The sequence below is a fragment of the Equus przewalskii genome, chromosome 11, assembly GCF_037783145.1.
Source record: "Equus przewalskii isolate Varuska chromosome 11, EquPr2, whole genome shotgun sequence".
In the NCBI taxonomy this organism is placed as follows: domain Eukaryota; kingdom Metazoa; phylum Chordata; class Mammalia; order Perissodactyla; family Equidae; genus Equus; species Equus przewalskii.
In genome coordinates, this window is record NC_091841.1 from 33120142 (window position 1) to 33144913 (window position 24772).

At 63.5% G+C, this 24772-nt stretch overlaps 3 protein-coding genes across 18 annotated transcripts; all 3 read right to left on the reverse strand.

The window, feature by feature from the left end:
* Positions 1-4701: 4701 nt before the first annotated feature.
* CEND1 (cell cycle exit and neuronal differentiation 1) lies at positions 4702-8187 on the reverse strand. 7 transcript variants are annotated; one of them, XM_070565875.1, is made up of 3 exons: positions 7819-7910; positions 7079-7162; positions 4702-6470 (listed from the first exon to the last, which is right to left on the reverse strand). In XM_070565875.1, exon 3 carries the CDS (start codon positions 6369-6371, stop codon positions 5922-5924), a length of 450 nt encoding a protein of 149 aa, XP_070421976.1. In that variant the 5' UTR covers positions 6372-6470; positions 7079-7162; positions 7819-7910; the 3' UTR covers positions 4702-5921. The 7 variants fall into 7 exon arrangements, with proteins under 7 accessions (XP_070421976.1, XP_070421979.1, XP_070421978.1 ...); XM_070565878.1 differs by having other exon boundaries at positions 7079-7238; positions 7842-7908; XM_070565877.1 differs by having other exon boundaries at positions 7842-7892.
* Positions 8188-8255: 68 nt separating this feature from the next.
* SLC25A22 (solute carrier family 25 member 22) lies at positions 8256-16025 on the reverse strand. 5 transcript variants are annotated; one of them, XM_070565867.1, is made up of 10 exons: positions 15899-16025; positions 12693-12835; positions 12482-12607; positions 12271-12326; positions 11429-11519; positions 10622-10740; positions 10339-10513; positions 10101-10255; positions 9937-10012; positions 8256-9858 (listed from the first exon to the last, which is right to left on the reverse strand). In XM_070565867.1, exons 2-10 carry the CDS (start codon positions 12710-12712, stop codon positions 9705-9707), a joined length of 972 nt encoding a protein of 323 aa, XP_070421968.1. In that variant the 5' UTR covers positions 12713-12835; positions 15899-16025; the 3' UTR covers positions 8256-9704. The 5 variants fall into 5 exon arrangements, with proteins under 5 accessions (XP_070421968.1, XP_070421969.1, XP_070421970.1 ...); XM_070565868.1 differs by having other exon boundaries at positions 15437-15937; XM_070565869.1 differs by lacking the exon at positions 15899-16025 and adding an exon at positions 13909-13972.
* A 513-nt stretch (positions 16026-16538) lies between these two features.
* On the reverse strand, positions 16539-22487 carry PIDD1 (p53-induced death domain protein 1). 6 transcript variants are annotated; one of them, XM_070565866.1, is made up of 16 exons: positions 22244-22487; positions 21163-21542; positions 20385-20798; positions 19825-20034; positions 19684-19738; positions 19323-19524; positions 19119-19244; positions 18854-19033; positions 18617-18764; positions 18373-18508; positions 18133-18292; positions 17906-18029; positions 17705-17823; positions 17513-17626; positions 17178-17383; positions 16539-16924 (listed from the first exon to the last, which is right to left on the reverse strand). In XM_070565866.1, the coding sequence occupies exons 2-16, from the start codon at positions 21464-21466 to the stop codon at positions 16666-16668; spliced, it is 2757 nt and encodes a 918-aa protein (XP_070421967.1). In that variant the 5' UTR covers positions 21467-21542; positions 22244-22487; the 3' UTR covers positions 16539-16665. The 6 variants fall into 6 exon arrangements, with proteins under 6 accessions (XP_070421967.1, XP_070421963.1, XP_070421961.1 ...); XM_070565862.1 differs by having other exon boundaries at positions 17717-17823; positions 18133-18283; positions 22244-22349; XM_070565860.1 differs by having other exon boundaries at positions 18133-18283; positions 22244-22349.
* Between the last annotated feature and the right edge of the window lie 2285 nt (positions 22488-24772).

Below are 24772 nucleotides of genomic sequence, written 5' to 3' on the forward strand. Positions count from 1 at the left end.
AGCCTGCGGGGTGGCCCATGTCCCAGGTCCCAGATGCATCCTTCTTCCTAGCTTGGCTCAGGCCCTTCAGCTCCGGGTTCTCCTTTGGCTGAGGCCAGGCTGGTAGAGTCTGGAGACTAGGACCGCAAGAACCCGTGAGTTACGCAGACCCTGAACTGCAAAGTGGAGGGTGGCAGGTGACAGCCCAGAAGTATGGGGCTGCTGGGACCAGGGCAGTGGGCTTGGGTAGGAGCCCCCCTACCTCGAGTCGGGCATCAGCACTGTGAAAGGGTGGGAGCAGCCACCTCTGCTCCCACTGTCTGCCCCCTAGACCAGCAAGGCCAGCTGGAAGATGCCAGACAGGTGGGCAGGTGGTGGCGTTTTGTGGCCTGTAGTAGGGTGATTGACAAGGAGACAGGCTCCGTCCTGAGCTGGCCTGTCCCGATGCCCAGGCCATAAGGACAGGGAGCAGTGGGTGGGTCCAGAGGAAGGCCTGAACGGGGTTCCCCTCAAACACACCTCTGGGTACCACTGGGCTGGAAGGGGGTGGGGGCCGACTGCTGACTTACTCCAGCCGTTGTTCCCACGCGCCAGGGGTGGGTCCCAGGGATGCCACCTCAGCACTTTCTTTGACAGTACAAGGCGTAAGCTTTTCTCCTGCCAGGACAGTTTCCCCCACAGCACGGCCCCTCACTCTGCTCAGCAACCCTCTGACAGTCAGCTCCTCCTAGGCCAGACACCAGATGGAGAGGTCCAGGCACACCAGGACTGGCACTGGGACATGGGGAGCCTCTGCCTGCCTGGCCCTGGGACCAGGTGTGAGGTCAGGGAGCTGCAGGGCCAGGGGGCCACTGAAGACCCAGGAGTCAGAGAGGCTGGACCCACAGCAGCTGGGGTGAGGGTCTGGAGCAGTGAGTTGCCCACCAGCTCTGCCCTCCCACAGGCCTTGGTCACCGTATCTGGGGAGGGCAGGTCCTGAGGCACTGGCCAGCTCTACCCGAGTCACACCAGGAATGCATTCCAGGGCAGGGGCCTCAGAGAGGAGTTGCACACTCTTGGGGGAGGGGAGGGGTGCTAGAGAGGACCCCCATACCCTCTGCAGCCTAGTAACATGAGCACTGGAGCCCTGGGAGCCCATGTGTGACATGACACATCACGATGGACAGGGATGGATGGCCTAAGACGCTGGTGCAAGTGCTCAGAAAGGAAAGGCTGAGGGCTGAGGGCTCAGGGAGGCAGCCCCGAGGAGGAGCAGGACCTCCTTCGGACAGAGCTCGGCCTATGGACACCTCTGTCCTGGGAGGTGCTGCTGCCACCTACATTTCCTGTTTTCCAGATGTCCTTGTAAGTTTGATTTGCATTTACACTGTGTACTTTTTTTTTTCTTCGTGAAGAAGATCACCCCTGAGCTAACATCTGTTGCCAATCTTCCTCTTTTTGGTTGAGGAAGATTGTCCCTAAGCTAACATCTGTGCCAGTCTTCCTCTATTTTGTATGTGGGACGCCACAACAGCATGGCTTGATGAGCAGTGTGTAGGTCCATGCCTGGGATCTGAACCTGCAACCCCGGGCCGCTGAAGCGGAGCGCGTGAACTCAACCACTGTGCCACTGGGCTGGCCCCAGGTGTGTAGTTTTTCTGCACGGAATCCCTTTGATACCTGGTATTTTGTTTAGACCTTAAAAGTAGTTCTATAGTTAAAATAATTTAAAGCAGCCCTAGGCATCCCCAAGAAGGTTTATCATTTTGGAAGAGTCCCTACGTTACTAGGTTTAGGACACGATTGTTCAGAACCTGCCACCGGGCCCCAGGGACCTCAGCTGACCAACTCTAACATTCCAGGGGAGGGGACGCCAGTCACTGAGCATGTGTGGGAGAGTCAAAGAGAAGAAACAGGACATCATTACAAGATGATTCGACAGCTGCATTCATGACAGCATGGCCTCCGGCAGTGCGGGCAGACCCCGGCTCAGAACAGGCCCTGGCTGTGCCGGGAGGTGAGAATGAGAGATGGGTCCCCAGAGGGGACCATCCGCTTCCCGATACTGGGCAACGAGGTCTGCTTGACGGCACAGAAATGACATCAGAGCTCCCACTTCCTCCACACACAAAACCTCGCCAGACGGATTCAAGGCCTGCAGGTGCGTCACTGCCGAGACTATGAGACGAGTACAAGCGAGAAGCTCCTTCTCCCTGAGATTCCGAGAGCTCGTGTGGGAACAGGGAGGGGGGTCACAGGTGATCAGCGAGGACTGTAGAACTTCTGTCCCCAGGAAGCAGAGTGAGAGGCAAGCCAGCCACTGAGTGGAGATATCGGCAATGTGGCAAAGGGTTAGGATGCACAACACATGCAGAAATCCTCCCAAGAAAGGAGAAGAAGGCATCACACCCCACGGAAAAATGGACAAATAGCACCATGGGAAAAATCACAAAAGGTGAGACCTAGACGGCCAAGAACCATGTGAAAAGGAGCACGTCGGATCCGTGCGAGTTCAGAAGCCAGTTTGCCCTGCCTGGACTGGGAAAATCTCGAGTGCTTCATCCCAGCCTGTGTCGCCAGGGTGAGCGGAGCCGTGGGTCTCACAGCCAACCCGTGGGCGCAAGATGGAGCAGCGGAGTTTACAACGCACACGCTGTGGAGGCGGCAGTCCCACCTCTGGGACCACATCCAGGAGAGGTGAGAGCAGGCGCCCCAGAGATGTGCGCACACCGGTGTTCAGAGCAGCGTGACTCACAACAGAGAACAGGTGGGCGCAACCCACGTGCCCATCAACAGACAAACGGATACACAAACTGAGGTCCACCCACACAATGGAATATTACTCAGCCTTAAAAAGGAAGGAAATTCTGACACGTGCTACCACAAGGATGGACGTGGAGGCTGTGATGCTCAGTGAAACAAGCCAGTCACTTGTACCATTCCTCTCACAGGAGGTCCCTACAGTCAAATTCATAGAGACAGAAAGCAAAATGGTGGGCGCCAGGGGCTGGGGCATGGGACGGGGAGTGAGTGTTTAATGGGGACAGAATTTCAGTTTGGGAAGATGGAAAATTCTGGAGACGGATGGTGGCGATGCCTGAAGAACAACGTGAATGTGTTTCACGCCACTGAACTGTGCACCTAAAAGATTAAGATAAAATGGTAAATCTTATGTGATATCTATTTTCCCATAGTAAAACACACAAAAGAAAGACGTGCACACGTTCGCACACACCCCAGAGAGACAGGGCACCGGCAGTGTTGCAAGGATTTCGTCACTCCTTTGTCTAAAGTGACAAAAATTTTGAAACAACCTAAATATCCTTTAATAGGGAATTGAGAAATAAAATGAGGAAACATCACAGGTGGAGTATCACATCATCAAAAGAACCGAGTCCCAGGGGCCGACCCAGTGGCGTAGTGGTTAAGTTCACGTGGTCTTTTTCAGTGGCCTGGGGTTCGCAGGTTCAGATCCTGGGTGCAGACCTACACGCTGCTCATCAAGCCATGCTGTGGTAGGTGTCCCACATATAAAATAGAGGAAGACTGGCACAGATGTTAGCTCAGGGCCAATCTTCCTCACTAAAAAGAAAATGAAAGAACCAAATCCCAGACTTCCAGTTGAAGATGACAGAGCCCACCCTTACAGTCACCTCTGTTCTCTCCCCAAGCCCCCTAAAGTGTCAGAAGGACGGGCAAGCCATGGAGTAGAGAGAATGGGAGAGGGGACTGGACAGCAGGAGAGAGTGGCGAGTGACCCTGAAGCGCCTGAGTGGCGGGCCTGGCACCTGTGGGGCAGGCGGACCGGAAGCTGGAGGTGTGGGAAAAGGCTGGGCCACTGCTCGGCAGGCCCTCCCCTCGGCGTGGGGGTCTCAGGACCCGTGGCCCCAGGGCAGGTGGCCTCCTGGACTCAGAGGTGCTGCAGGATGGAAGGAGGGGCGGGGCAGGGCCGAAGGTCTGTTGGTCTGTTTAGGATGTTTCACCCCAAGGAAGCTCTCGGGACTCGTCTGCCTGAGATGTGGGCACAGGGAGGGGGCAGGCCACCCTGGGAGGGGGAGTGCCAGGAAAAGAAGGGACAGACGTGCCCCCCATGCCAGCTGGAAGAAGGCCAGGGGAGGGGGCCTGGGTAACCAAGCGCTTCTGGGGCCCAGTGGGGCCTTGTTTCCCCAGCCTGCGCCCTGACAGCCTCACCCACAGCTGGGGTCACATGCAGGCCTGGCCAGTTGGACACCTGGTGAGAGTGGGCTCAGGGAGTGTGGCCAGGAGGTGATGAGAGGAGGAAATCCCCTCCTTGCAGCTTCTATGCGCCCCCTCCCTGCAGGGATGGAGAGCTCACTGCAGAGAGGGGTGGAGAAAAGTCCCCACTGCTGGAGAGGTCAGCCTGAGGGCCAGGTCCCCCTCCCACTCCCGCATCCTCCCTGGCCACTCCCACTCCCAGCTCTGCCCTGTGCACTGTGGCTGGCAGCCGGGGTCCGAGGCTAGGTCCTGCAGCCCCTGGGTGTCCATCTTGGGTCAGGGCTGGCAGGAAGGGCTGCCTGTGTCTGTCTGGGATGGAGAAGGGCCCCGGCAGGGCTGTAGGTAGAGTCCCTCAGGATCAAGCGCATGAAGGTGGCAGGAGGGGCTGCTGAGGGGCACCTGGCACTCCCTACCCCGCCCTGGAAAGCCTGCAGTGTGGATATGTGACCCCCACGTCCCAAAGGCAAGCCCCCAACTCTCCCGACCGTGTGCAGGTGAGGACGCAGCTCAGCCTTAGACAATAACGTTTATTTCAGACTGAGCCTCCACTCAGGCCCAGGGTTCCAGTAGGCAGCTGGCCAGGCGAGGGCACGTCAGGCTCACACAGAGTCCACCACCACCCTCCAGAGCCTGCCCGCGGCCAGCACCACAGACCAACCTAGGACCAGATGCCCTAAGGACGGCACAGCACAGTCTCCCTGCAGGTGCATCGAGGCAGTGGACATGGGTGACGGTCACCCACCAAGCGGTTCTACTCTACCTGTTATTGCATTTATACGCTTGTTAGACTCAAAGGACGCGGGGTGAGGCAGGTGGGGTCGTCTTGGGGGCTGGGCAGGCATGGCTGCTGGGCAGGTCCTCCATATGTCCCGCCTCCCTGCCAGGCTCTCAGCTGCCCCAGGACAATTGCCGCAGGATGGGGAGGGGGCTCAGGGCAGGAAGGGTGGTAGCCCAGCCTCAGGGGCTCCCCTGGGTCACTAGCCAGAAGGTGAACTGCAGGAGGCCCTCCCCGGACCGAGACTGGCCTTTGGACTCTCTGTCTACCCAGCCAGGGCTCCGGCGACGAGCGGAGGTGGCACGGAAGCTGCGCCAATGTGACTGCTTGCCTCAGGTCAGCCCCACTGTATCAGGCCACCCAGATGGACCCCCACCTGCCAGCAAAGAGCAGAAATCAAGAGTGAAAGAGGCACACCCTTTAATGTCCCCATGGGGGAGCCCAGGTCAGAGCCCAACCCGGACCCCTGCCCTCCCTGGGGGCTCCTGCTCTGGGGACTGGTCAAGACGCTGCAGCCAGGAAGCTCACAGGACCACTGGGAACTCTCGGGACAGGCTGGCACACGTGAGTGTGACTGCTGTGGACACACCTGCCTGCAGGCGGGCAGGTGGGCCACACTCAGAGTCCACTCCTTCCACTGCCCCGGGGGCCCTGGCCCAGGCTGAGCCCCCCACTGAGGTCAGAGCTCTGCCCGTGCTGCTGGGTAAACTGGAGCCTGGGCTCCTTCTGCCTCAGAAGGCAGGAGGGGGAAGCGCCGGGGGCCAGCCAAGGGGGCTTGGTTTCCACTGCCGGGGGCCCTGTCCGTGTCTCTCTCCCTCTGCGTGTGTGTGGGGGATATATGTATACCTATTATGCATGTACGTATGTATAGATAGCTGTGTGTGAAACAGGCATGCACTAATTCCCGAGGTCTGTACAGGAAGTGGCTGTGCCCCCGACTGGGCACCAGCTATCATTTTTTCCGGGTCAGGAAGGCCACACCAAGAATCAGGGCTGCGGCTGCCACAGCCATCCCCCCAGCCACCAGCAGAGGGGTCAAGTTCTCGAATGGGCAGCGGCCTCGGCCCCCTGGACCCCCGCTGGGGGCCTCGTCCTCCTCGGCCCCATCCCCAGGGCCCTTGGGCTCGGGGGTTGCATCGGGGCTGCTGGGGGCCACGGGGGCCGGCTTCAGGTTGCTGTGGTTGTTGAGAAGGGCAGGGTCAGCCTTGGCTGGGGTCTTCTTGGCAGGAGGCGGGGTGGGGGCCTTTGGTGGCTCCTGCTTCTCCACTTGGGCCTCCTTCTTTCCTGGCTTAGCTGAAGGGGCTTTCCCGTCTGCAGCTGGGGGGGCTCTGGCTTCAGCAGCGGCCTGGGGTGCCTTGGTGTCGGGCTTGGGGCTGCTGGCCGACTTCCCTCTGGACTCCATGGTGGGCAGTGCTGGCAGGCTGTGTGTAGGCGTGCGTGGACAGGCAGGTGGCTGGACCACAGCGGCTCAGGACAGCTCACCCCTGGGCATTATATGGGCCTGGAGGGAGACACAATGAGGCTATGGCAAAGGACTCTTCCATCCTGTCCAGGCCCCGCCTTGTCCCCATAGAGATCCTGCCCAGTTCTCTGCAGCCCCTCAGGAGCTGCAGCTCGGGACCCTCCTTGTCCAGGGCCTGGCCTCCATCTATCCCCTACTGCTCCCTGACAAGCCCTTCCAGCCACACAGGCAGAGGCTAAGGGCTGGGGGTGCGTGATGAGACCAGCCAGAGGCCTCAGTTTCCTCATCTGTGAAATGGTCTTGCCCACACATGTGCTGTGTCCACTACTCCAGCGCGGGGTAGGAAAGCCCTGAGAAGGGTGTGTGGTGAGGAGAGGTGGACAGCAGCCACGGTAGGCCTGGGCAGAACCTTCTCAGGAAGGGGACTGGGTCCAAGTGGAGGGGGCAGGGCAGAGCAAGAACCTGGGATCTGCGCTCGCAGGTGCTGCTGGGGTGGGAGTAGGCCCGAGGCTGCTAGAACCGGATGCAACAAACCTGAAGTGTCTCCCCAGGGACTGGAGAAGCCAGGCGGGCAGTGACAGGCCTATGCCTCCCGGCAGGCCATCTACCCCTCCCAGCCCCTGGGCCCACCCCTGGACCCGCCTCACCTGCTCCAGCTCAAGGGCAAGGAGTCCTTCCTGGACCTGAGGCTGCGCCTGCCTCTGGGGTCAGAGGGGGTCCCTGGCATGAGCCTGGAGTGGGCACACGCTGTGTTGGTCACCTCAGTATCCCCGAATCTGGGCCAGGGCAGAAGATGAGGGCCCTGGGCTGTAGAAAAGGTGGGGCCCAGATCCTCAATGTCCAGGGGTGGGGGGAGGGGACTGGGCGCCTGAGTCGTCCTTCTCTGAAGACCTAGACACACCTGTCTGCCTCTCCCCATCCCCTACGCTGCAGAACCCCACTCCCACCCACAAGGAGAGGGAGCCCCATTGGGAGGCGGCAGCTCGTGTTTCCCACTCTGGCCAGACACACTAACCACACCGAAGGTCGCCTGAAGGTCACAGCATGATGGGGTGTCCTGGGGAGAGGCCTAGCTGCTGCCACCCTTCCCAGGAAGCTGCAACAGCCCCTCACCCGGAGCTGTTCTGGAGGGGTACCCAGCTGCCAGGTGTCAAGATGGCAAAGGGCAGGTGGTCTGCTCTGCCCGCAGACCCTCAGTTATTTTGGGCCCATGCTGACGTCAGCCGGCTGCCCCCTCCCCCTCCCCTGGCCGCTGTGCTGGAGAGAGCAAGGGGCTGGCGCGCCCCGTGACCTTCAAAGCGGGCACTGGGCTTTGCTCCGCGGGGGACCCAGTGCCCCCCAACTCCCCCCACCCCAGGCCCAGGTCTCGGAGCCCCCGCTGCCTTACGCTGCTGCTCCTGGCGCTCCCACCTCGGTGCTGGGCGCTCTCCGCGGGTCCTCGGCGGGAGGCTGCAGATGCAAGGACTGGGAGTTTCCCACAATGCACTGTTCCCGGCGCAGGAAGGGGGAGGGGGCCGCATCAGCGCCGGCTCCGCCCGCTGTCACCGCGGCGCCCGGACTGGCCGGCCGGGAACTCTGAGGCCCCGGAACCCGGTTCCGTTTTTGATCCCAAGGGCAGCTTAGGGTCAGGGAGGCGAGGGGCTGAGGCTGCCCATCCTGCACCCCCAACCCAGACCGCGCAGGAGTCAGGATGTCAGAAGGCAATTGCGCCAGCACCCCCTTCAAGCCAAGGTGCTGGGGAGCGACCCAGGTCTGCAGGGGGAGGGGAGCTGATTAAGAGAAGAGGGGACTGCCCTCCCCCCCAAGAGTCTCAGAGAGGAGGCATCTACTTAGAATATTTATTTATCTTCTTACATGACAAGACACAAAAAGTTACAACTTCTTAAAACTCTTCAAAAGAAAAAATAGAATTCTGTAAGCAGCAGCAGCAGCTTCCAAGGTACAGATGTGGTGGGAGAGGGCAGCTCCCAGCAACAACCTCGAACTAGTGGGGCCCAGGCCGGAGCCCCAGGTAGTGTCACTGGAAGGGGCCTCCACAGGGGCCGGGTTGGGGGACACAGCACCAGGTCAAGGTCAATCACCAACACAATCACGTGACCGGGGGCGGGGCAGGGCGGCCTGCCTCAATTCACAACGTCAGTGGGTCGGGGCTGGGAGGGCGGAGCTTTAGAGGGTGTGGTCCGGGGCCTCAAGCAGAGGCCCAGAGAGCAAGACCCGCCCTCCCAGGGCGGAGGGAGCTCCTGCCCCCCCCCCCCCCACCCCGTAAAGCAGAGCAGGTGCCCTAGGCTCCATACTGGTCCTTATGTCTGCCCTCTGCTTGGCCAATCCTGGACGTGCGGTGGGGGTCCCAGAAGAGGGGCCAGGCAGGAGAAATAAATTTCTGGACGGGGTTAGCGGGGAACCTAGGGGGCACGAACCATACACACACACACTGCACACACATACGTTGCCTGGCCACGTGGGGGAGAGCAGCAGCCCCCCCACAGCCCCATCCCTGAGGGGCCAGGCCAGCTGAGGGCTGGTGGGCACAACCTGCTACCCACCACATTCGCACATGCACACACACCTCACATGCTCTGGGCCCCCAGCCTGGGGTGGGGACAGAGGGGCCCACCAGAAGGGATGCTGGGTCCCACAGTGGGGGGGTGCTTGCCCTGGGAGTCAGAATTCAGTGTGACCCCTGCCCGGGATTCCTGGCTCAATATGGGGGGCAGGAGACCCCGATCCTCCTGCAAGGCTGGCCGGGGTGGGGGGCAAAGTAGAGTTCTGGCCAAGGGCAAGAGCAGCAGCAGGGGGAGGCTGGACTGACGGACGGAGGGATGGACAGAACCACTTGTGCCTGGCAAGTTAATAAATAGGTTTGTGCGGGGTCCCCTTTGTGGACTAGGGGCCAAGCCTCGGGGACGAGAGCTGGTAGACTGGAGGGTAGGGTCCAGCTTGCCCAGCCCAGGCCTGGGGCCCCCAGCCCAGAGACCAGCTCTGTCCCTGGGGGTGTTCAGGCCAGGGTGGAGCTGGGGCAGGGCTGGTTCCGGGAATGTAAAGATTTCTGCGTTTTCTACATAAATAAGACATTGATCCCAGTAGTCGTGCAGGCAGGACCCCGTAGGGGCCTGTGTGTGCACCACTGTGTGGACCCCGTGCCCCTTCCTCTGCCCCCCCCCGCCCATGTCGGGGGGTTGGGGAGAGACTTTCTCTTGCTTGGTCCTGGGCTGGCCGCCCGGCTCCAGCCCCACTCTGGTCCCGCTCAGCTGTGGGCGTGGGGCGGCCCTGGGCTCAGGGCTGGGGGCGCTGCAGCAGCCCCATCAGGGTCTCGGCGATGCCCAGGAAGTAGACCACCTGAGCAATGCCGAACAGCGGGGCGATGACCAGCGCGCGACAGTAGGCGCCCTTCAGGAAGGCGGAGGGGCCCTCGTGCCGCAGGATCTTCCTGTGGGGAGATGGGGGTCAGGACTGGTGTCACCCCCGGCCCCGCCCCCTGGGGCCCACCCCCTGGGGCCTCACCCACCTGGTGCAGTCCAGGATCCCCGAGTAGGTGTCCTCGTTGACACCGCGCTGGAGCGACTGGAGCCGCGTCTTCACCACTGCGGGGGGGAGAGGGGTCAGCGTGGGGCCCCGTTCACATTCGACCCCACTCCCTCACAGCCCCCATCCCCAGCCTGGCGCACTGACCGTCACAGGGGTTGACGGCCACGGCCGCTGCGCTCCCGGCCACGCAGCCGGCCAGGAAGGACACATAGAAAGGAGACTTCTCCCCAGATGCCGGCTGGCCCAGCTGGTTCAGGTTAGCGAAGAGGGGAAAGTACACGATGGAGAAGGGGACGTCCCTGCAGAGGAGAGGCCGCAGTGACTGGCCGGTGCGGGGCGAGCGGGCACACCTTCCTCCTCCCGCCCTCCCTGTCTCTCCCACCTGAGCAGCGTGGCCCCCAGTCCCTTGTAGAGGCCGGCGATGCCGCGGGTCCGCAGCAGGTCCCGGGTCAGCTGCATGGCCGTGGGCCGGGGGGCAGCCGGAGTCTCCACCGAGGGCTGGGCACCCCCCTGGGCTGAGAGGTGGGCCTGGGCAGCCAGTATCTTCTTCTGGGCGGCTGGGGAGAAAGGGGACGGGCCTGTTGGCTCTCCCTCCCAGCAACAAAGAGGGGGCAGGGATCCATCTGTTGTCCCCACTCCGGCACTCTCTCCCTCAACACTCTCACCAATGCGTCCTGCATCCTGAAGCTGGATCTTCAGCATCTCCATGGGGGTGGTCACGATTACCTGGCAGGTGCCAGCTCCGCAGCCCGCCAGCATCTCCTTAAACAGGGTCAGCTTCTGCCTGTAGCGGAGAGGGTGGGGGCCGCGGAGAAGAGTCAGAGGGCCCTGCCACCCAGGGGCTGCGTGCTGCGTCTGGGTGTGAAGGGGGATGGGAGTGGTGGAGACAGATGCAGCTCTGTGAGGGTACAGAACCCCCCAGCGTCAGATACACCTCCAGGGAGCCCGGCAGACAGATGGCCCAGGGGCAGGGCCGGGGTAGGGCAGAGGGGCCATTCTCGAGCAGAAAGAAGTAGAGAAGTGTGTGTGGGGGTCCTCAAGTGCCCCAGGGGCTACCATTTCTGCCCCACCCTTTGGTGATGGGAAAAGCTGGTTGGTGCCCCCCAAATCTCAGCCTACACAGTGCAGCTGGCAGTGGCTTGGGGCCAAGGACCACTGAGGCCTGAGCACCACTGACTCAGCCATCTGCTTTACTCCACGTGGGGGCGGGAAGGAGGGAGGAGGATGATGGAGAAAGAAGGTAGAGAAGGAGGAGCAGGATGGAGGAAGAAGGTGGAGAAGGAGGAGGAGGAAGATGGAGAGAGGAGATGGAGGAGGAGGAGGAGGAGGAGGAGGAAGGGGAGGAGGGGGAGGAGGGGAGGAGGGGGCCCTGCAAGGTGAAGGTGAGGGCCTCAGGAGGGCACAGCCTCCGTCCTTTGCCTGCAGGCACAGAACCCTGCCCCCCAGCAGCCAGGCAGGCCCAAGCCCCTCACCCATCCTTGGAGAGGTGATAGCGGAAGAAGTCGTTAGCTGCCAGCTTGATGGCCTTCTCGGGGGTGACGAGAGTCAGGTTCACGGCGGCTCCTGGGGGCACACGGGGGACGGGGCGCGGGCTGGTCAGTGGCCCGGGCTGGGGAGGCCCTCAGCCAGCACTTGCCTCCCAGCTGGCAAAGCCCGACTCCAGTCGCTCCTTGGCTGCCTCCTCCTGCCCTCTCACCCACATTTGTGCCAGGCAGGGGCGGGCACCAGGCGGGCATGGGGCCGTGCCTCCTCCTCCAGGCACCCTGCCACCTTCCCGGGTGAGCCTCCCTGAGGAACACCTCCCCGGGGGACAGAAGGTGCTCGCGCTGGAGTGGGCACCGAGCAAGAGGACTCAGGAGTACGTGGCCGCGTCTGGCCTGCTGTGGGCCGGAGCCAGGCAGGCAGTGGCAGGCCCCCCTCCGCGGCCAGGGCTTGGGACCGCACGGCCTCTGGGCAGATCCAGGCTTGGGGATTGTCCGCTAAGCTGCTTTGCAGTAATGCCGCCGCCCCCTCCCAGCCTGCCAGCACAGATGGGGTCTCGCCTGTTCCAGAAGGCAGGGGAGGAGGCTGCAGCCACCGTGGTAGAGCCACATCGTGCGTGGCGAGGGGGTGCCAAGAACTGCCACTCCCCAGACGTCCTGCCCCTAGTGCAGGTGCAGCCAGCCCCCAGGGACACGTCCATGTGTCCACTTACACACCAGGCCAGGCGCTGCCCTGCCTTCCCACCTGCCTCCCAGTCAGCCCCCCTGGGGGACCCCTCTGAAGCTGCCGGAGGGTGCCACCCAGGCCTGCACGTCCGAGGGTTGAGCCTCACCACGGTACATGCCGAAGTAGCCCTCCGAGCGGATGGTCTTGATGAGGCAGTCAGACCTGCAGCCAAGGGGATGCCGGTGAGCTGGGGCCGCCTGCCCTCAGTTTCCCCTTTTGTTAAACAGGGTAGGGGGAAACCGGAGCCTGAGCCTCACCCTGCCCCCACACCACATGGCCCGACAACCGCCCTCCACCCCCATGCCGGGCACACTCACATGCTGGTGTACATGCGCTGGCCATTCTGCTGGTTCTGCAGCCTCGTCTTGGCCAGGTCAATGGGGAAGACGCAGGTGACCCCTATCAGCCCAGCGATGCCGCCATTGATGAGCTTGGCTGGCAGACTGTGTGGGAAGAGGGAGGGTCAGGACCGGCCTCCTCGGCCACAGGTCAGCGAGCAGGGTGAGGAAGGCATGGCTGCGCTCTGACCTGATCTGCTTATCAGCCATTTAACTCCAGCACACCGAGGTGGGAGCCCCGAGAGGATGCCAGGTGGGGGAGGTACTGCCGGAAGAGGGGGAGGAGGGCCAGTCCTCCGCTTCCAGGGGAATTTCAAAACCACCGCTTTGGTCCTAGAAGGAAGGACTGGAATCAGTGGGGGTGGGGCAGGCCACTCAGGTACACACGCACCAGAGGAACCCACTTCCCCCAAAGCCCCTCCCCAGGTCTTCTGCATGGGCACCCAGCCCCTCACCACCACCTAGCTGGGCCGTCAATATGTCCCAGGAGTGCAGCGTGGGAGGAGGTGTCCGCCATCCGGCCCCATCCCTGGGGCCACCCGGTTTCCCCTCATGTCCCCTCACGGCATCAGCGTTCTCCCAGCTGGCCTCTCACACGTTCACAAGCTCACGCTCCTGCTCAGCCTTTAAAGGGCCATGCGCCTCTGGGGGCAGTGGCGGCAATGAGCCAGTGAGGGCACCTGGACCTTGGACGGGCTGTGGCTACCCCCTATCCTTGAGCAGAGGCAGCTGGTGCCTGCCCTCTTCAGGATGGCGGTGGGAGTCTCCTCACAGGCTCCTCCCCGGCACCCCAGGATCCCCACCTGGGCTCAGCTCACAGCTGCCAGGTAGACAGCCACCACAGGCGCAGTCCCCTGCCTCCCACTCTCATGGTAGCACCATGCTGGACCCAGGGACATGCCCTCCCCTCAGAGAAGCACGTACTCCCCCACACCCAGTCCTGCGTCCCCCCGCCAGGAACTTCACTCCCAGACAGACAGACACACACACACAGGAGCTCAGCAGTCAGAACCTCTGGAAGCTTCAGGGGTGTGTGGGGCACAGGGGAGGGGGCCAGCAGACCTTCTGAGGCTCCCTGTGGTTGGTCCCCGCACCCACACTACGGGTGGGGGTAGAAGGCGCCCCTCTCACTTGGCGCAGGGCTGGGGAGCCAAAGCCAGCCTCGGGGGCCTCCCATGGGGAGCACAGCCATGAAAGCTGAGCTGCAGGGGGCCTTCCCCTCCGCCTACCCCGGTGGCCCCCTCAGAGGCCAGCTGTCACCAGCTCGCCCCTGCAGCACTGCCACCCAGGGTCACACGGCTGGCTCACACCCCCGGTTCCTCCGAGGACTGGTGACCTTCACCTCAGCTTTCCCTGGCCAGGCTGTCCCCTGCTTCTCCCGCCCCTGCCATCCCTGTGCCGCTCACCCCGAGGTGCACAGGACTCTTGCTCCTCACGACTATAGCCTTTGGACTCGGGGAGAAGATGAATGGGCTGAGGGAGGTGCTGGCCACAGGGATTGGCCGTGGGGAGGGGTGGGGTGGGGCGGGCCTGGGGTGGGGGGGGCACGACTTTCTCTTCCACTTTGGGAGAAGGGATGAGGGGTGGGACAGCTTCTGGGAGGCAGGGCCTGGCCTCAGAGACCCCCTTAGCCCACAGGGCAGTGGGTCTGATTCAGGCTGACCCAGTCAAGCCAGGCCACCTGCCCAGAGGGACCCAGCTGCTCTGCCGGTTTCCACCTGCAGCCTACAGGCTGATGTGCCTAGAGCCCCAGGACCCTGAGGACGGGGCGCTCTCTCTGCCTGGCACCCTGTGTACTTCCGTGTGAGGAATCTGGTGCTGTGGGTGGAGATGGGTCCGTGCCCACTCATGTCTGTGGGACCTATGTGTCTGTCGAGGGAACGTGCCTCCCAGAGAAACCTCAAGCTGGGGGGTGCAGAGGAAGACATGGCTGTCCACTGGAAAGGCCAGGGAAGGGGTGGCTGGGTCTCAGAGGCCACTGGCTGGTACCCACAGGCCTGCTCACCTGGCAGGTCCAGAGGGCACAGGAACTGGCGCTCCCAGAGGCCTCTGCTCTGCCGAGGTGCCCCCCACCCCCACCCAGGGCCTCAGTGCCAAGGACCTGCTTCTCTGTCCCCAGCCTGTAGAGAAGAGTCTGACCTCTGATCTTCAATGGCTTCTCCCTTCCCACCCCCACCCCCTAGGTGTAGAGTGGCTGCAGCCAGCTCTCTGCTGCTACAGGCCCTCCGGGGCAGGGTCTCCATCCTCACTCTGTCCTCTGGTGACTGAGTGAGCCCTGCCTCCCTGAGCATCCCCAGACCCCACCTCCTGTTTAGGGTGAGGGACTCCTGGATGATGGGGGGTCCTGGAAGTCAGACAGATCGCCTAAGGGGGGAGGGGAGCAGTTGTCCCAGGAAGAGGGAGGCAGGCAGGGGGGATTTTGAGCCTGAGGAGACAGTCAGTGGCAGGAATGAGAAGAGTGCGAGCTAGGGGCTCTGCCTGGCTGGGGACGGCTGGCGGGGGTCCTCTGACCAGGAACCCCCTTTTTCTGTCCTCACTCCATGGTCCCCCGTTATGAGACAGCTGTGGAAGCCTCCCCCCGCCCCGCCCTCAAGTTGCCACAGAAACCCTGCAGCCCCAGCCAGGCCCGAGGCCCCAGGGCTGGCAGCCCTCACTGTCCCCCCTGCTCTCCACTTCAGCAGCCAGGGAAACTGAGGTGGCAGGCAGGCTGTGCCCCCCACAGAGACCACCCACAGGATGATGATGCTGCTTCCAGACCCCCAGGGGTAAAATCTTTCACAGATGAAGCTCTCCACCCCCCCAGAAAGGTGACAAGGGGTGAGACTCAGAGTCTGGGACTGGCTGCTTGATTCTCATTCAATCCCCCCATAGTCCCATTCCCCTGGGGTAGGCGCCTTCGGTCCTGCTGTCTGGGGGGTGTAGGGGGGGCCCAACCTGCGGACAAAGGAGGCGTGGAGTGTGGGCTGTGGGATCCGCTCAGAGGCCAGCTCAGCCCCCTGTCCAGCTGGAGGGAGTCCGGACGGGGCTCCAGACGGTCACGCTGTCCCCCGCCAGGCGATGGCGACTCCAGCCACGGCACGTGTCCACACGCATCCAGCGGGGTCCCACGTGTGCGCCTCCCCACGGCCCGGTCTTTACTCCTTGGGCTCCGGCCCCAGCCTCCCACCTCGCGGGGACACGTGTGCACGGGGAGCGCGCCCGGCACCGCCCGCGGCCGAGCACGGCCTCCTACACCCGCGCCGCAGCGGGTCGGAGCATCCGCCCGCCCGGGCCCCGCCAGAGCCGCCTAGTCCGGGCAGTTGTCACCTCCCCCGGCCGCCTCGGCGCCCCTCGCCCCCGCAGCCGCGCCGCACTCCGGTGGGCGCCGCGGAAGGGAGCGGCCCGGCGAGCACTCACCCCGCGATATGCCGCTGCCGCCGCCGCCGCGCTCGCCTCGCCGCCTGCCGCGCGTCCGGCTGCACCTAGGCGCGGAGGCGCGTCCGCTCGGCGCCGCGCGCGCTCCGCCCCCGGCCCTCAGCCGGCACGCGGGCTCCGGCTCCCCCTCCTGGCCGCCGCGGCCACTGCGCCCGGCCGCACCCCAGGCTGGGCCGCAGGTCCCCAAAGTCCTTCCTTGGTCTCTGGGCTTCGCGCCCCTGCATGGGCCTAGGACCCAGGGATTAGTGCCATCGGGCCAAGAGGTGGCGGGGAGCACTGGAGCGAGAGTGTCCTAGGGGAGAAGCGGTTGGGCCACACAGTAGGTGCTTGGGGGTGGAGGGGGGACTGCGCTGGCCACGTGCCCACCAAGGAGGTGGCTGCACAATTCCGCAGACAGGTGACTTTGTATCCATAGGTGCTGCAGCTGCTACTTTGTAGCTGAGCTCCTCTCCCTCTTGGGGAAGATCAGGACTGAGAGGAGGTGCCAGGCATGTAGGAGGTGGCAGAGGTGAGGGGTAAGGAGCAAGGGCTGTGGGGGAGTCTGCACACAGGGCCCCTCCCCGCAGGAGCCACCCCTGCCTTCCAACCACCCCTCCACCCAACAAATGAACTGAGCTCCAGGCAGCAGCCAGAATAGGGCATGTTTGTTACGCACTGGGGTTACTGTCTCCAGACATAGGGAGGACACAATGGGGGGCCTCTGACCTCTGGCCAGGGCATGGCAGAGGCCAACCCAAAGTCAGTGGGGTCTAGGCCTGGGCAGGATCTAGGGACTGTGATGCCGAAGGGCCAGAGGGGCCAAGGTCCCCAGGAGCCAGGCTCGTGCGCCGGATGCCATCCTGGTACTTGCGGCGACCGAGCTCCAAGACAGCCCGAACCTCTTCAGCCACGTCCTGCCGGTCGCTCCGCTCCAGGGCCTGCACCAGGAGCCCCACAGCCCCAGGCTGCCCAGCCTGGCGCTCAGCCCAAGAGAAGAGCATATGGCGGATCTGCCCGTCCAGGTCGTCCCTGGGAGGAGGGGGAATGGTGATGGAGGAGTCCAGTCCAGGACTACCCACTACACCCAGGGTCCTGCTCGCCCGCCCACCCAGGGTGGGTGTCCTGCTCCCTGGGCCAGGTGTAGCTAGACCGTCCCTTTCCTGCCCTGCCCCCACTGCCCCTGGGTAGAAATTCAGCCAGCCTCAAGTAGGGCCCTCCTGGCAGCCAGGACTCAGGCCTGAGGCTGGCCAGGGGCCAGCACGGGAGGCTCACAGGAACTCACCGGAACTCATGCCGAATTCGCTGCAGCTCACGGTAGGGCAGCCCCAGGTGCAGGGCCACAGCCGGCCAATCAGGGCCCAGACGTCCAGCCACACTCAGCAGGTTGCTCTGGGTCAGGAAGCCGGTCTCAGCATCGCCCAGGTTCAGAGGTGCCAGGGAGAGGCTAGCCCCCAGCCGCTGCCCTGGTCCCTCAGACCCCCGCAGTCTCTATGGGGAGAAGGGAAGCAGTAAGCCCTGGCCTCTGCCCCTGGCTCCACCCCTGTGCCCCTGGCCACCCCCTGGGCCTCTGCACTGCCCCTGCCCCCTTCACACACACTACCCCCTGCCAGGCCGCACCGGTAGCTTGATGGGCAGAGTGGCCATCCACAGGGCATCCGCACCCTTCCTCTGCCGGGCGGCCTCAGCCTCCTCCGGCACCTCCTCAGGCACTGCTCCCCGGTAGAAGGACACCTTGGGGTGGGATGAGGTGGGGTTCAGTGCTCTGGCCGCTGTCCAGACATCCTGGGGGACCCTACTCCATTGGCCCACCTGGCCCCTCACAGCCTGAGCCTGCCGGTCCAGGGTGGTGGTCACATACACCTCCTTCACGTTCTTCAGGTGCGAGTAAAAGACGAAGCAGACCCTGCCCTCCACGCAGTCTGGGCGGTCTGGGGGTTAGGGAGGGGCTCAGCAGGGAGCCTGGGGCAGACCCCAGGGCCCCCTCTCTGTGGGCGGGGGGGGGGGGCATACCGGCATCCACGTCAATGCCCCTTTCAAAGGCAGCAAAGAATTTCTCGCCCTCAAACATCTCCACGGTGTCGGAGGGCTCGGGGCCACGGTACCGCTCCAGCAGCCGCCGCAGGGTGGCGTCCACCTGGGGGAACACCCATCAGCTCAGAGCCAACCCCTGCACCCCCACCCTGACCCTCTGGCCCCCACCCTGTGGCCCTCCCGGCCCTCTGGACCCCCTCCCTGACCTTGTTGCGGGGCAGGCACTGCAGTAGGACCTGCTCGGGGTCCCGGCGCCTCTGCAGTGCGATGAGGTTCACACGGTGTAGCCGCAGCCGCTCCCAGGCCTTCCGCGCCAGGCCCCCCACGCACGTCTTGGTGGTGTACCAGAGCCAGTACCTGGGAGGGCTGGGGGGTGAGGTGGGGCTGGATGGACCGGGGTGGGGTGGGGACTCAGGTGGACTGAGGAAGCTGGGGGGGCCACTAACCAGGAGAAGTGCGTGACCTGGAAGCGAGCATACAGGTGGGTGAGCTCCAGTGCCACCTGAGCTGTGATGTCATCCCAGGTGGCTGCGGGAGGGGCCCAGTACAGCAGGTGCAGGCGGGAGCGGTCCAGACTCAGGCCTGGGGATGGGAGGGGGCCACAGGCTCAGGCCTCCCTGGCAGGGGCTCCCCCTTTGACCCCTTATCCCATGGCCATGAGTCAAGGTATGCCACATGGCCACCTCTCACCTGTGACGCCAGGGGGCAGAGGCAGCTGCACAGTCACTGGTCGCAGGAAGCTGGGGTCGCCGCTCTGAGAGAGGCCCAGCAGGGGGCTCACGGCCCCCTCAGGCTCCCCCAGCAGGGCTCGCAGCTCTCTGCTGGCCATACGCACCACCTGGGGCAGACAGGCCACCCAAACTCTTGCCACTGTGCCAAGGCACCACCCCTGCCCTTGGTGGATGCCCAGGGGGCATGCAGACATACCTGCATGCAGACATGAAGAGGCTCCTCGGTGGCCCCAGGGGGGAATGTGACCTTGACCCCAGGATGTCCTGAGGAGCACAGCAATGTCCCCTCTGGTGGCACCAGGCAGGTGTCAGACACAGGGCGGGAGACCACAAGGAACCACGAGAAGTGGGGCACCTGGCAGTGAGCCCAGAGCCGCTGGGCAGGGGGGGTGAGAGGGAACGGAGTCAGAGGGCAGTCGGGGTCAGAGCAGAGCTGCCAGGCAGGCCTGGATGGCCCTCACCTTGGGTGCCTCCTCCTCTAACTGGGTCTCCAGGTCACTCCAGCTGTCGTCACTCAGGGTCCTGACCACCACCTCACGGCAACGCCGGGCCCGTGGGGGCACAAAGAGCAGCCACAGGCCCACCTCCTGCCGGGCAAGGGTGGTGTGAGTGCCAGGGCCACGCCTGGGCCCTCCTCACCCGCCCCCACCCTGCGCTGGCCGTGCCTGCTGAAAGGCCACTCCATGGGGCTGCAGCTCCAGGACACCACTGAGCAGGGAGTCGTGGGGACCCAGGGGGACGAGGCGTGGCTCTGGCAGCCACAGTCGATAGTGGATGGTGACAGGGGTAGCAGTGGCCCCAGCGGGGAACTGCAGGCGGACACCACAGGCCAGGGTCACGGAGCAGCCTTGGGAGGTCACAGGGAAGCTGAATGAGGACAGGGTAGGCATCAGGTCAGACAGAGAAGGGGCTGTACGTCTGACTCTGCCACCCCTGGAGGATCCTAAGAGAAGACCCCCAAGGCATGGGCAAGGTGTCTGGGGTAGACAGGTGCCCCTCCAGCCTCACTGCTCCCCCATCCCACACCTGTCCAAATCTGAGGTCAGGAATAGTCTGGGCATTTCCCGGACCACGGGTGTCCCTGTAGAAAGACAGATGAGCCGTTAGGACAGTGATGGTACCTGCGTCCTGCACGTGAAATCCGCTCCTCTCTAGCAACAAGCTTACCTGGGGGACTGCAGGGATCTGGCGGGGCCTCGCCCAAGGGGTTCCCTTGAAGGCGCACAAAGGGGGCGTCCAGGAGCTCAGGGGGCACGTCCCGGAGCTGGTTGTCCCTCAGGTCCAGCCGGGTGAGCAGCGGGAGGCGGTCCAGGCCGGCAGGCACCGAGACCAGCAGGTTGCTGTGCAGAACAAGGAGCTGCAAGGACCGAAGGCCCGCTGCAGGCAGGCGCCAGCTTAGGACGAGCAGAGGACCACTCAGGGCCACCCCACACCCTGGGGCACCAGGCCAGGCCAGGACACTCATGCTAGGGCCTCCCAGAGAAGCCCTGTCCTGTGGCTAGACTCAGAGACTCGGGTAAGCCTGCTCAGGGAGCCTCGAAGGCTGGAAAAGTGGGGAAGCAAACGAGGACTCACTAGGAGGAGTGGAGGCTCCAAGGTGGGCTGAGCCTGAGTGTGCAGAGCCACGCAGAAGCCGAGAGGGGCCCCTGGGAGTGGAGGCCGGGCCACGGCTGAGGGGCGCTCCCCATCAGGCCCAGTGAGCCAAGAGAGGCATGGCTCCTACTCACCAAGGGAGGCCGGGAGGCTCTGCAGCCGGTTGGAGGCCAGATTGAGCTCAGCAAGGCTGCTCAGGCCTCCGATCTCAGGGGGCAGAGTGTCCAGAAGGTTCTCAGAGAGATCAAGGCGCTGCAGGGTAGTCAAGGCCCCCAGAGCCGTGGGCAGAGTTTGCAGGCGGTTGTGGGTCACAGAGAGGAAGGTGAGGGCAGGGAGGGCCCCTAGGGCCTCAGGCAGCTCTGAGAGGCGGTTGTGAGAGAGCAGGAGGGCACCCAGGCTGCGCATCTGCGGGACACAGGCCGGCAGTGTCTCCAGGTTGTTGAAGCTCAGATCCAGGTGAGCCAAGCAGGCCAGGCCACTCAGGCCGGCTGGCAGCGTGGTCAGGGAGCCCCGGAGGCTGGCACCCCCTGCATCCCGGCGTTGCCCACCTGGGAGGAGGGAAGGCAGATGTGGTCCTCAAAGCCAGAGTCCCGAGTCCCAGCTTGGTCCTGCCAGCCAAGGCACAGACTTCCACCCCAGCCCCACCCGGACAGAGACAGACAGAGATACTGGAGAGACACCAGCCAACGGAGGGAGGCAGGGACAGAGACTGCAGGTTCATCTCAGCTTATGGCCATCACCCATGACCCACCCCAGGAGAAACACCCACACTGGGGTCTGCTGGGAGACCCCACCGAGCAGCCGCAGGGTCCAGGAGCTGGGACTCTGCCAGCTTCACCTTGGGGAGCTGAGTAGAGCTGTACGGAGAATAGTGATAGAGCTGGGCCCGGGCTGGGACCAGGTGGGACTCACCTTTGAGGACCAGGGAGCGGAGGCGCAGCAGGCTCCCTGGCACCTGGGCCAGGGTGGCCTCCAGCAGCTGAGGGTCTTCGTGGCCGCTCAGCTGCAAGAACTCCACCTCCAGCAGCTGATGGGGCTGCTGAGCACAAAGGTGCAGCAGCCGGTGGCAGCCCCTGGGGTACAGGTCCAGGCTCAGCCGGTTCCCAGCCAGGAGAGGGGTCACCCCGGGCCCTGCATCCACAGCATCTGTAGCATCTCTTGCAGCATCTTCTGCAGTAGCCGCCTGGGGCTCCAGCCCCTCCACCACCGCATCCATCGCCCACCAGCCGTCCTCGGGGGCCAGACATGTCCCAGCTTGCCAGGCAGGCCTGCTCAGGCAGGGCCCGGGAAGGCTGCAGAGTCAGAGGGAGGAGCGGGTGGGAGTGGGGCTGGGCCCTCCTCCCAGTCAATGGAAGGGGGACTCTGGCTAGGGAGAGCCCTTGAGCCAGGCCAGCTGGTCCACAGAACCCAGAGTCCAGGCTGGACAGGTCATGGCTGAAATGGGGCTGAGGAATGGGACCCCCAAAGCTGGGAGGGCAGCAGGCAGGGAGACCCTTGTGTGCAGAGGAGCTGGGGAAACCTGCATGGGAGAGGAGGAAGTGAGGGTTCACGTCCTAATTCTGGGCATTTGGACAAGGGACTCCTAGAGCTGTCAGCTCATCCTGGCTGCACCCGCCTCCCCTCCTGGGACAAGAAGCTAGGGTCCTGTGCCACCTTCAACCTTCACACTCATCAGCTTTGACAGGAGGTTCCTGACTCTCATCCACCACGTGGGGGCGGTGGCCCACGCCAAGGAGCGGGTGATTGCGCCCGCGTATGTCAGAGACGTGAATGTGAGGGGGTAACCTGGGGTCTGAGCCACTAGGGACGGGACCCCATTTCCTGATGGCTGGAGGAGGGCTCTCCCACCACTTCCAGTTCACACCTGGGTCCGCTGGAGAGGGCGGTCCCAAGCGCATCTGGGGCTCACACGGCCTGGGGGGCCGGTCCCGGCGGGAGAGCTCGCCCTCCCCGCACCCTCGCCGTCCCAGGGCAGGCCCGCGGCCCGCGGTACCTGCGCTCCAGGCCGGGCGCCGCCTCGGCTGCCGGCTCGGCGCTCCGCGCCCGGGTTCCCGCCGGCGCGCTTCCGGGCGGGCTGACTCCAGGCACCGCCCCCTCTGGCCCCGCCCCGTCAGAGGGCGCCCCTTGCTCCCGCTGGGGTCCGCAGGCGAAGGCCTCAGGGTCCCCCCCTGCCTTGCCTGCCCTCTGCAGGCCGGGCCGCCCTGGAGATGCGGACGCGACCTCTTCTGCCGAGCCGCCTGCCCAGCCGCGCTCAGCTTCCTGTTAGTCTGTGTCCGTCGGCGCCGTCCAGGCCCGCCTTGCGCGCCATGAAACCCGCCCTTTCAGAGGTTCTCGGGCCGAGGCTCTGCTCGGGGGCTGTGCACTCCTGGCCCCACGTTAAAATCAGCTGGTGCAGTCTCAGGGCGGGGGAGCGAGGGGGCTTCAGGGGCTGATGGCGGCTGCTGCCCGACACCCACCGCCTGCCAGAAGCCAGAGCTCTGAGAGTGTTGTGTTCTTCCCCAGCCAGCCCCAATGGATCCCTTCTCCGGAAGGCCTCCTCTCAGGCCCTGCGGAGACCGGGCCCCAGCTCCATGTCCCAACTTTACAGGCTATCTCTCTGGGCCAGGTGCTGGCCTTCCCCACAAGCTGCCTCCTTCGGTCTACGTCTGCATCCCACCCGGGGAGGAAAAGGAGGCTCTGAAAGATCAGATTTTGCCCAAGGCCAGGTAGCTGGTCCATGCCAAAGCCAAGAACCTCAAACAGGGTCTCTGTCTGACACTCAAGAGAGCCTTCCCCACCTGTGCTGTCACCCCGCTTCCTTCACCGAGCGCAGCAGGTGCTCTGCAAATGAATAGAACACATCCAGTTCTGCCTCAAGTCACATCGCGGGCACCCTCTCTCCTCCACCTCCACCTCCCCAGCCACCACCATCACTCCCACCGGGATGGGCAGTTACTGCCAGGCTTCCATTGTCCCGAGCTTCTGTCCCCCATTCAGTTTCTTTTTTTTTTTTTTTAAAGATTTTATTTTTTTCCTTTTTCTCCCCAAAGCCCCCGGGTACACAGTTGTATATTCTTCGTTGTGGGTCCTTCTAGTTGTGGCATGTGGGACAATGCCTCAGTGTGGTTTGATGAGCAGTGCCATGTCCGCGGGGCCAGGGTTCAAACCAACGAAACACCGGGCCGCCTGCAGCGGAGCGCTCGAACTTAACCACTTGGCCACGGGGCCAGCCCCCGCCCCCCCGCCATTCAGTTTCTGCAGAGCTGCCAGAAGAATCTTCTAAAAAAAACCCATCACAGGAGTATTATTCAGCCTTAAAAAGGAATAAAATTCTTACACATGCTACAGGATGAATGAACCTTCAGGACATCATGCTGAGTGAAATACGCCAAACCAGGGGGCAAATACTGTGTAATCCCACTTATATGAGGACCTAGAAACGTCAAATTCACAGCGCCAGAAACTAGAATGGTGGGTGCCAGGGGCTGGGGGAGGGGGGTGGGGAGTTAGCGATCCGTGAGTATGGAGTTCAATTTGGGAAGATGGAAAAAGTTCTGGAGACGGATGGTGGTGATGGTCGCACAACAATGTGAATGCACCTAACACCACTGAATTATATGACTAAAACGGCAGACTTTATGTTATCTATTATTCTACCATTAAAAAAAATCCGAATGACAATATGCCACTTGCCTATGTGATTACCATAAAGTTCCATCCTTCCGCGGATGGTTTCCCTACTTTACCCCAGCTGTGTGACCTTGAGCAAGAAAATCTTTGTGCCCAACCTCGTCTATAACATGGGGGCGAGGACTGCATGACGCCTAGGGCAGCTGTGTGCTTTGCGTTAATATGCCAGCGCTTGAAGCCTACGCACGAGAGCTCGCCCTGTCCTTAGAGTCCCCATGGGCCGGCTGCTGCCTCGGGACCCATCTCCAGCCACCTTGGGGTCTCAGCATCTGACCCCTCTGCCTGCTGCTCGCCCCAGATCTTCGCAGGCCGGCTCCTTCTCGTCTTTCAGCTCAGGGTCACCGCCTCGTTCCTTCAGGGTCTCTCTCAGCCTGGGGCTGCCCCGTTTATTGGCTTTGAGTGTCCCGCGGAATCAGGTCGGCTGTCCCCTCAGGACGCCAGCCTGCAGCGGGGTCCCTGACACGGAGAAGCGAGTGACATGTGATGTCCGCGTGGACGCTGAGGTCAGTTCTGAGCCAACACGGCCAGGAGAGGGGCCGATCCCTCGGGCCCAGCCACCCCTGAGCTGGGGGGCAGCCAGTAGGCCCAAGCGGCTCGGTTCTGCAGTGTGAGCGCGAGGGGCGGCTCGCCTACCTCACCCGGGCCGGACAGATTGAGCGCCACCGGCCCCGCCGGACACCAGCGCTCTGTGCCCGCGGCCGGGACCTACCGAGAGCCGGAAATGCGGCGCTCCGCTCAGGCTCCGCGCGGCCCACGTGCAGCCCGTGCAGAAGGCTGCGCGCCCGCACTTCCGGCAGCCATGCACCATGGGACTTATAGTTCGCTGACTGCGTCGGCCGCTCCCGCAAAGGGA

Coding starts and splice junctions, on each gene's coding strand:
- CEND1 (XM_070565873.1), bottom strand. CDS start 6,371: ATGGAGTCCAGAGGGAAGTCGGCCAGCAGCCCCAAGCCCGACACCAAG.
- SLC25A22 (XM_070565867.1), bottom strand. CDS start 12,712: ATGGCTGATAAGCAGATCAG. Junction 10,013..10,100: donor GGCCGTCAACCCCTGTGACG/GTCAGTGCGCCA, acceptor TCCCCCCCGCAG/TGGTGAAGACGCGGCTCCAG. Junction 9,859..9,936: donor GGGATCCTGGACTGCACCAG/GTGGGTGAGGCC, acceptor ATCTCCCCACAG/GAAGATCCTGCGGCACGAGG.
- PIDD1 (XM_070565866.1), bottom strand. CDS start 21,466: ATGGATGCGGTGGTGGAGGGGCTGGAGCCCCAGGCGGCTACTGCAGAA. Junction 19,739..19,824: donor AGATCCCTGCAGTCCCCCAG/GTAAGCTTGTTG, acceptor GTCTTTCTACAG/GGACACCCGTGGTCCGGGAA. Junction 17,627..17,704: donor CTCAGGCTGTGAGGGGCCAG/GTGGGCCAATGG, acceptor TCCCACCCCAAG/GTGTCCTTCTACCGGGGAGC.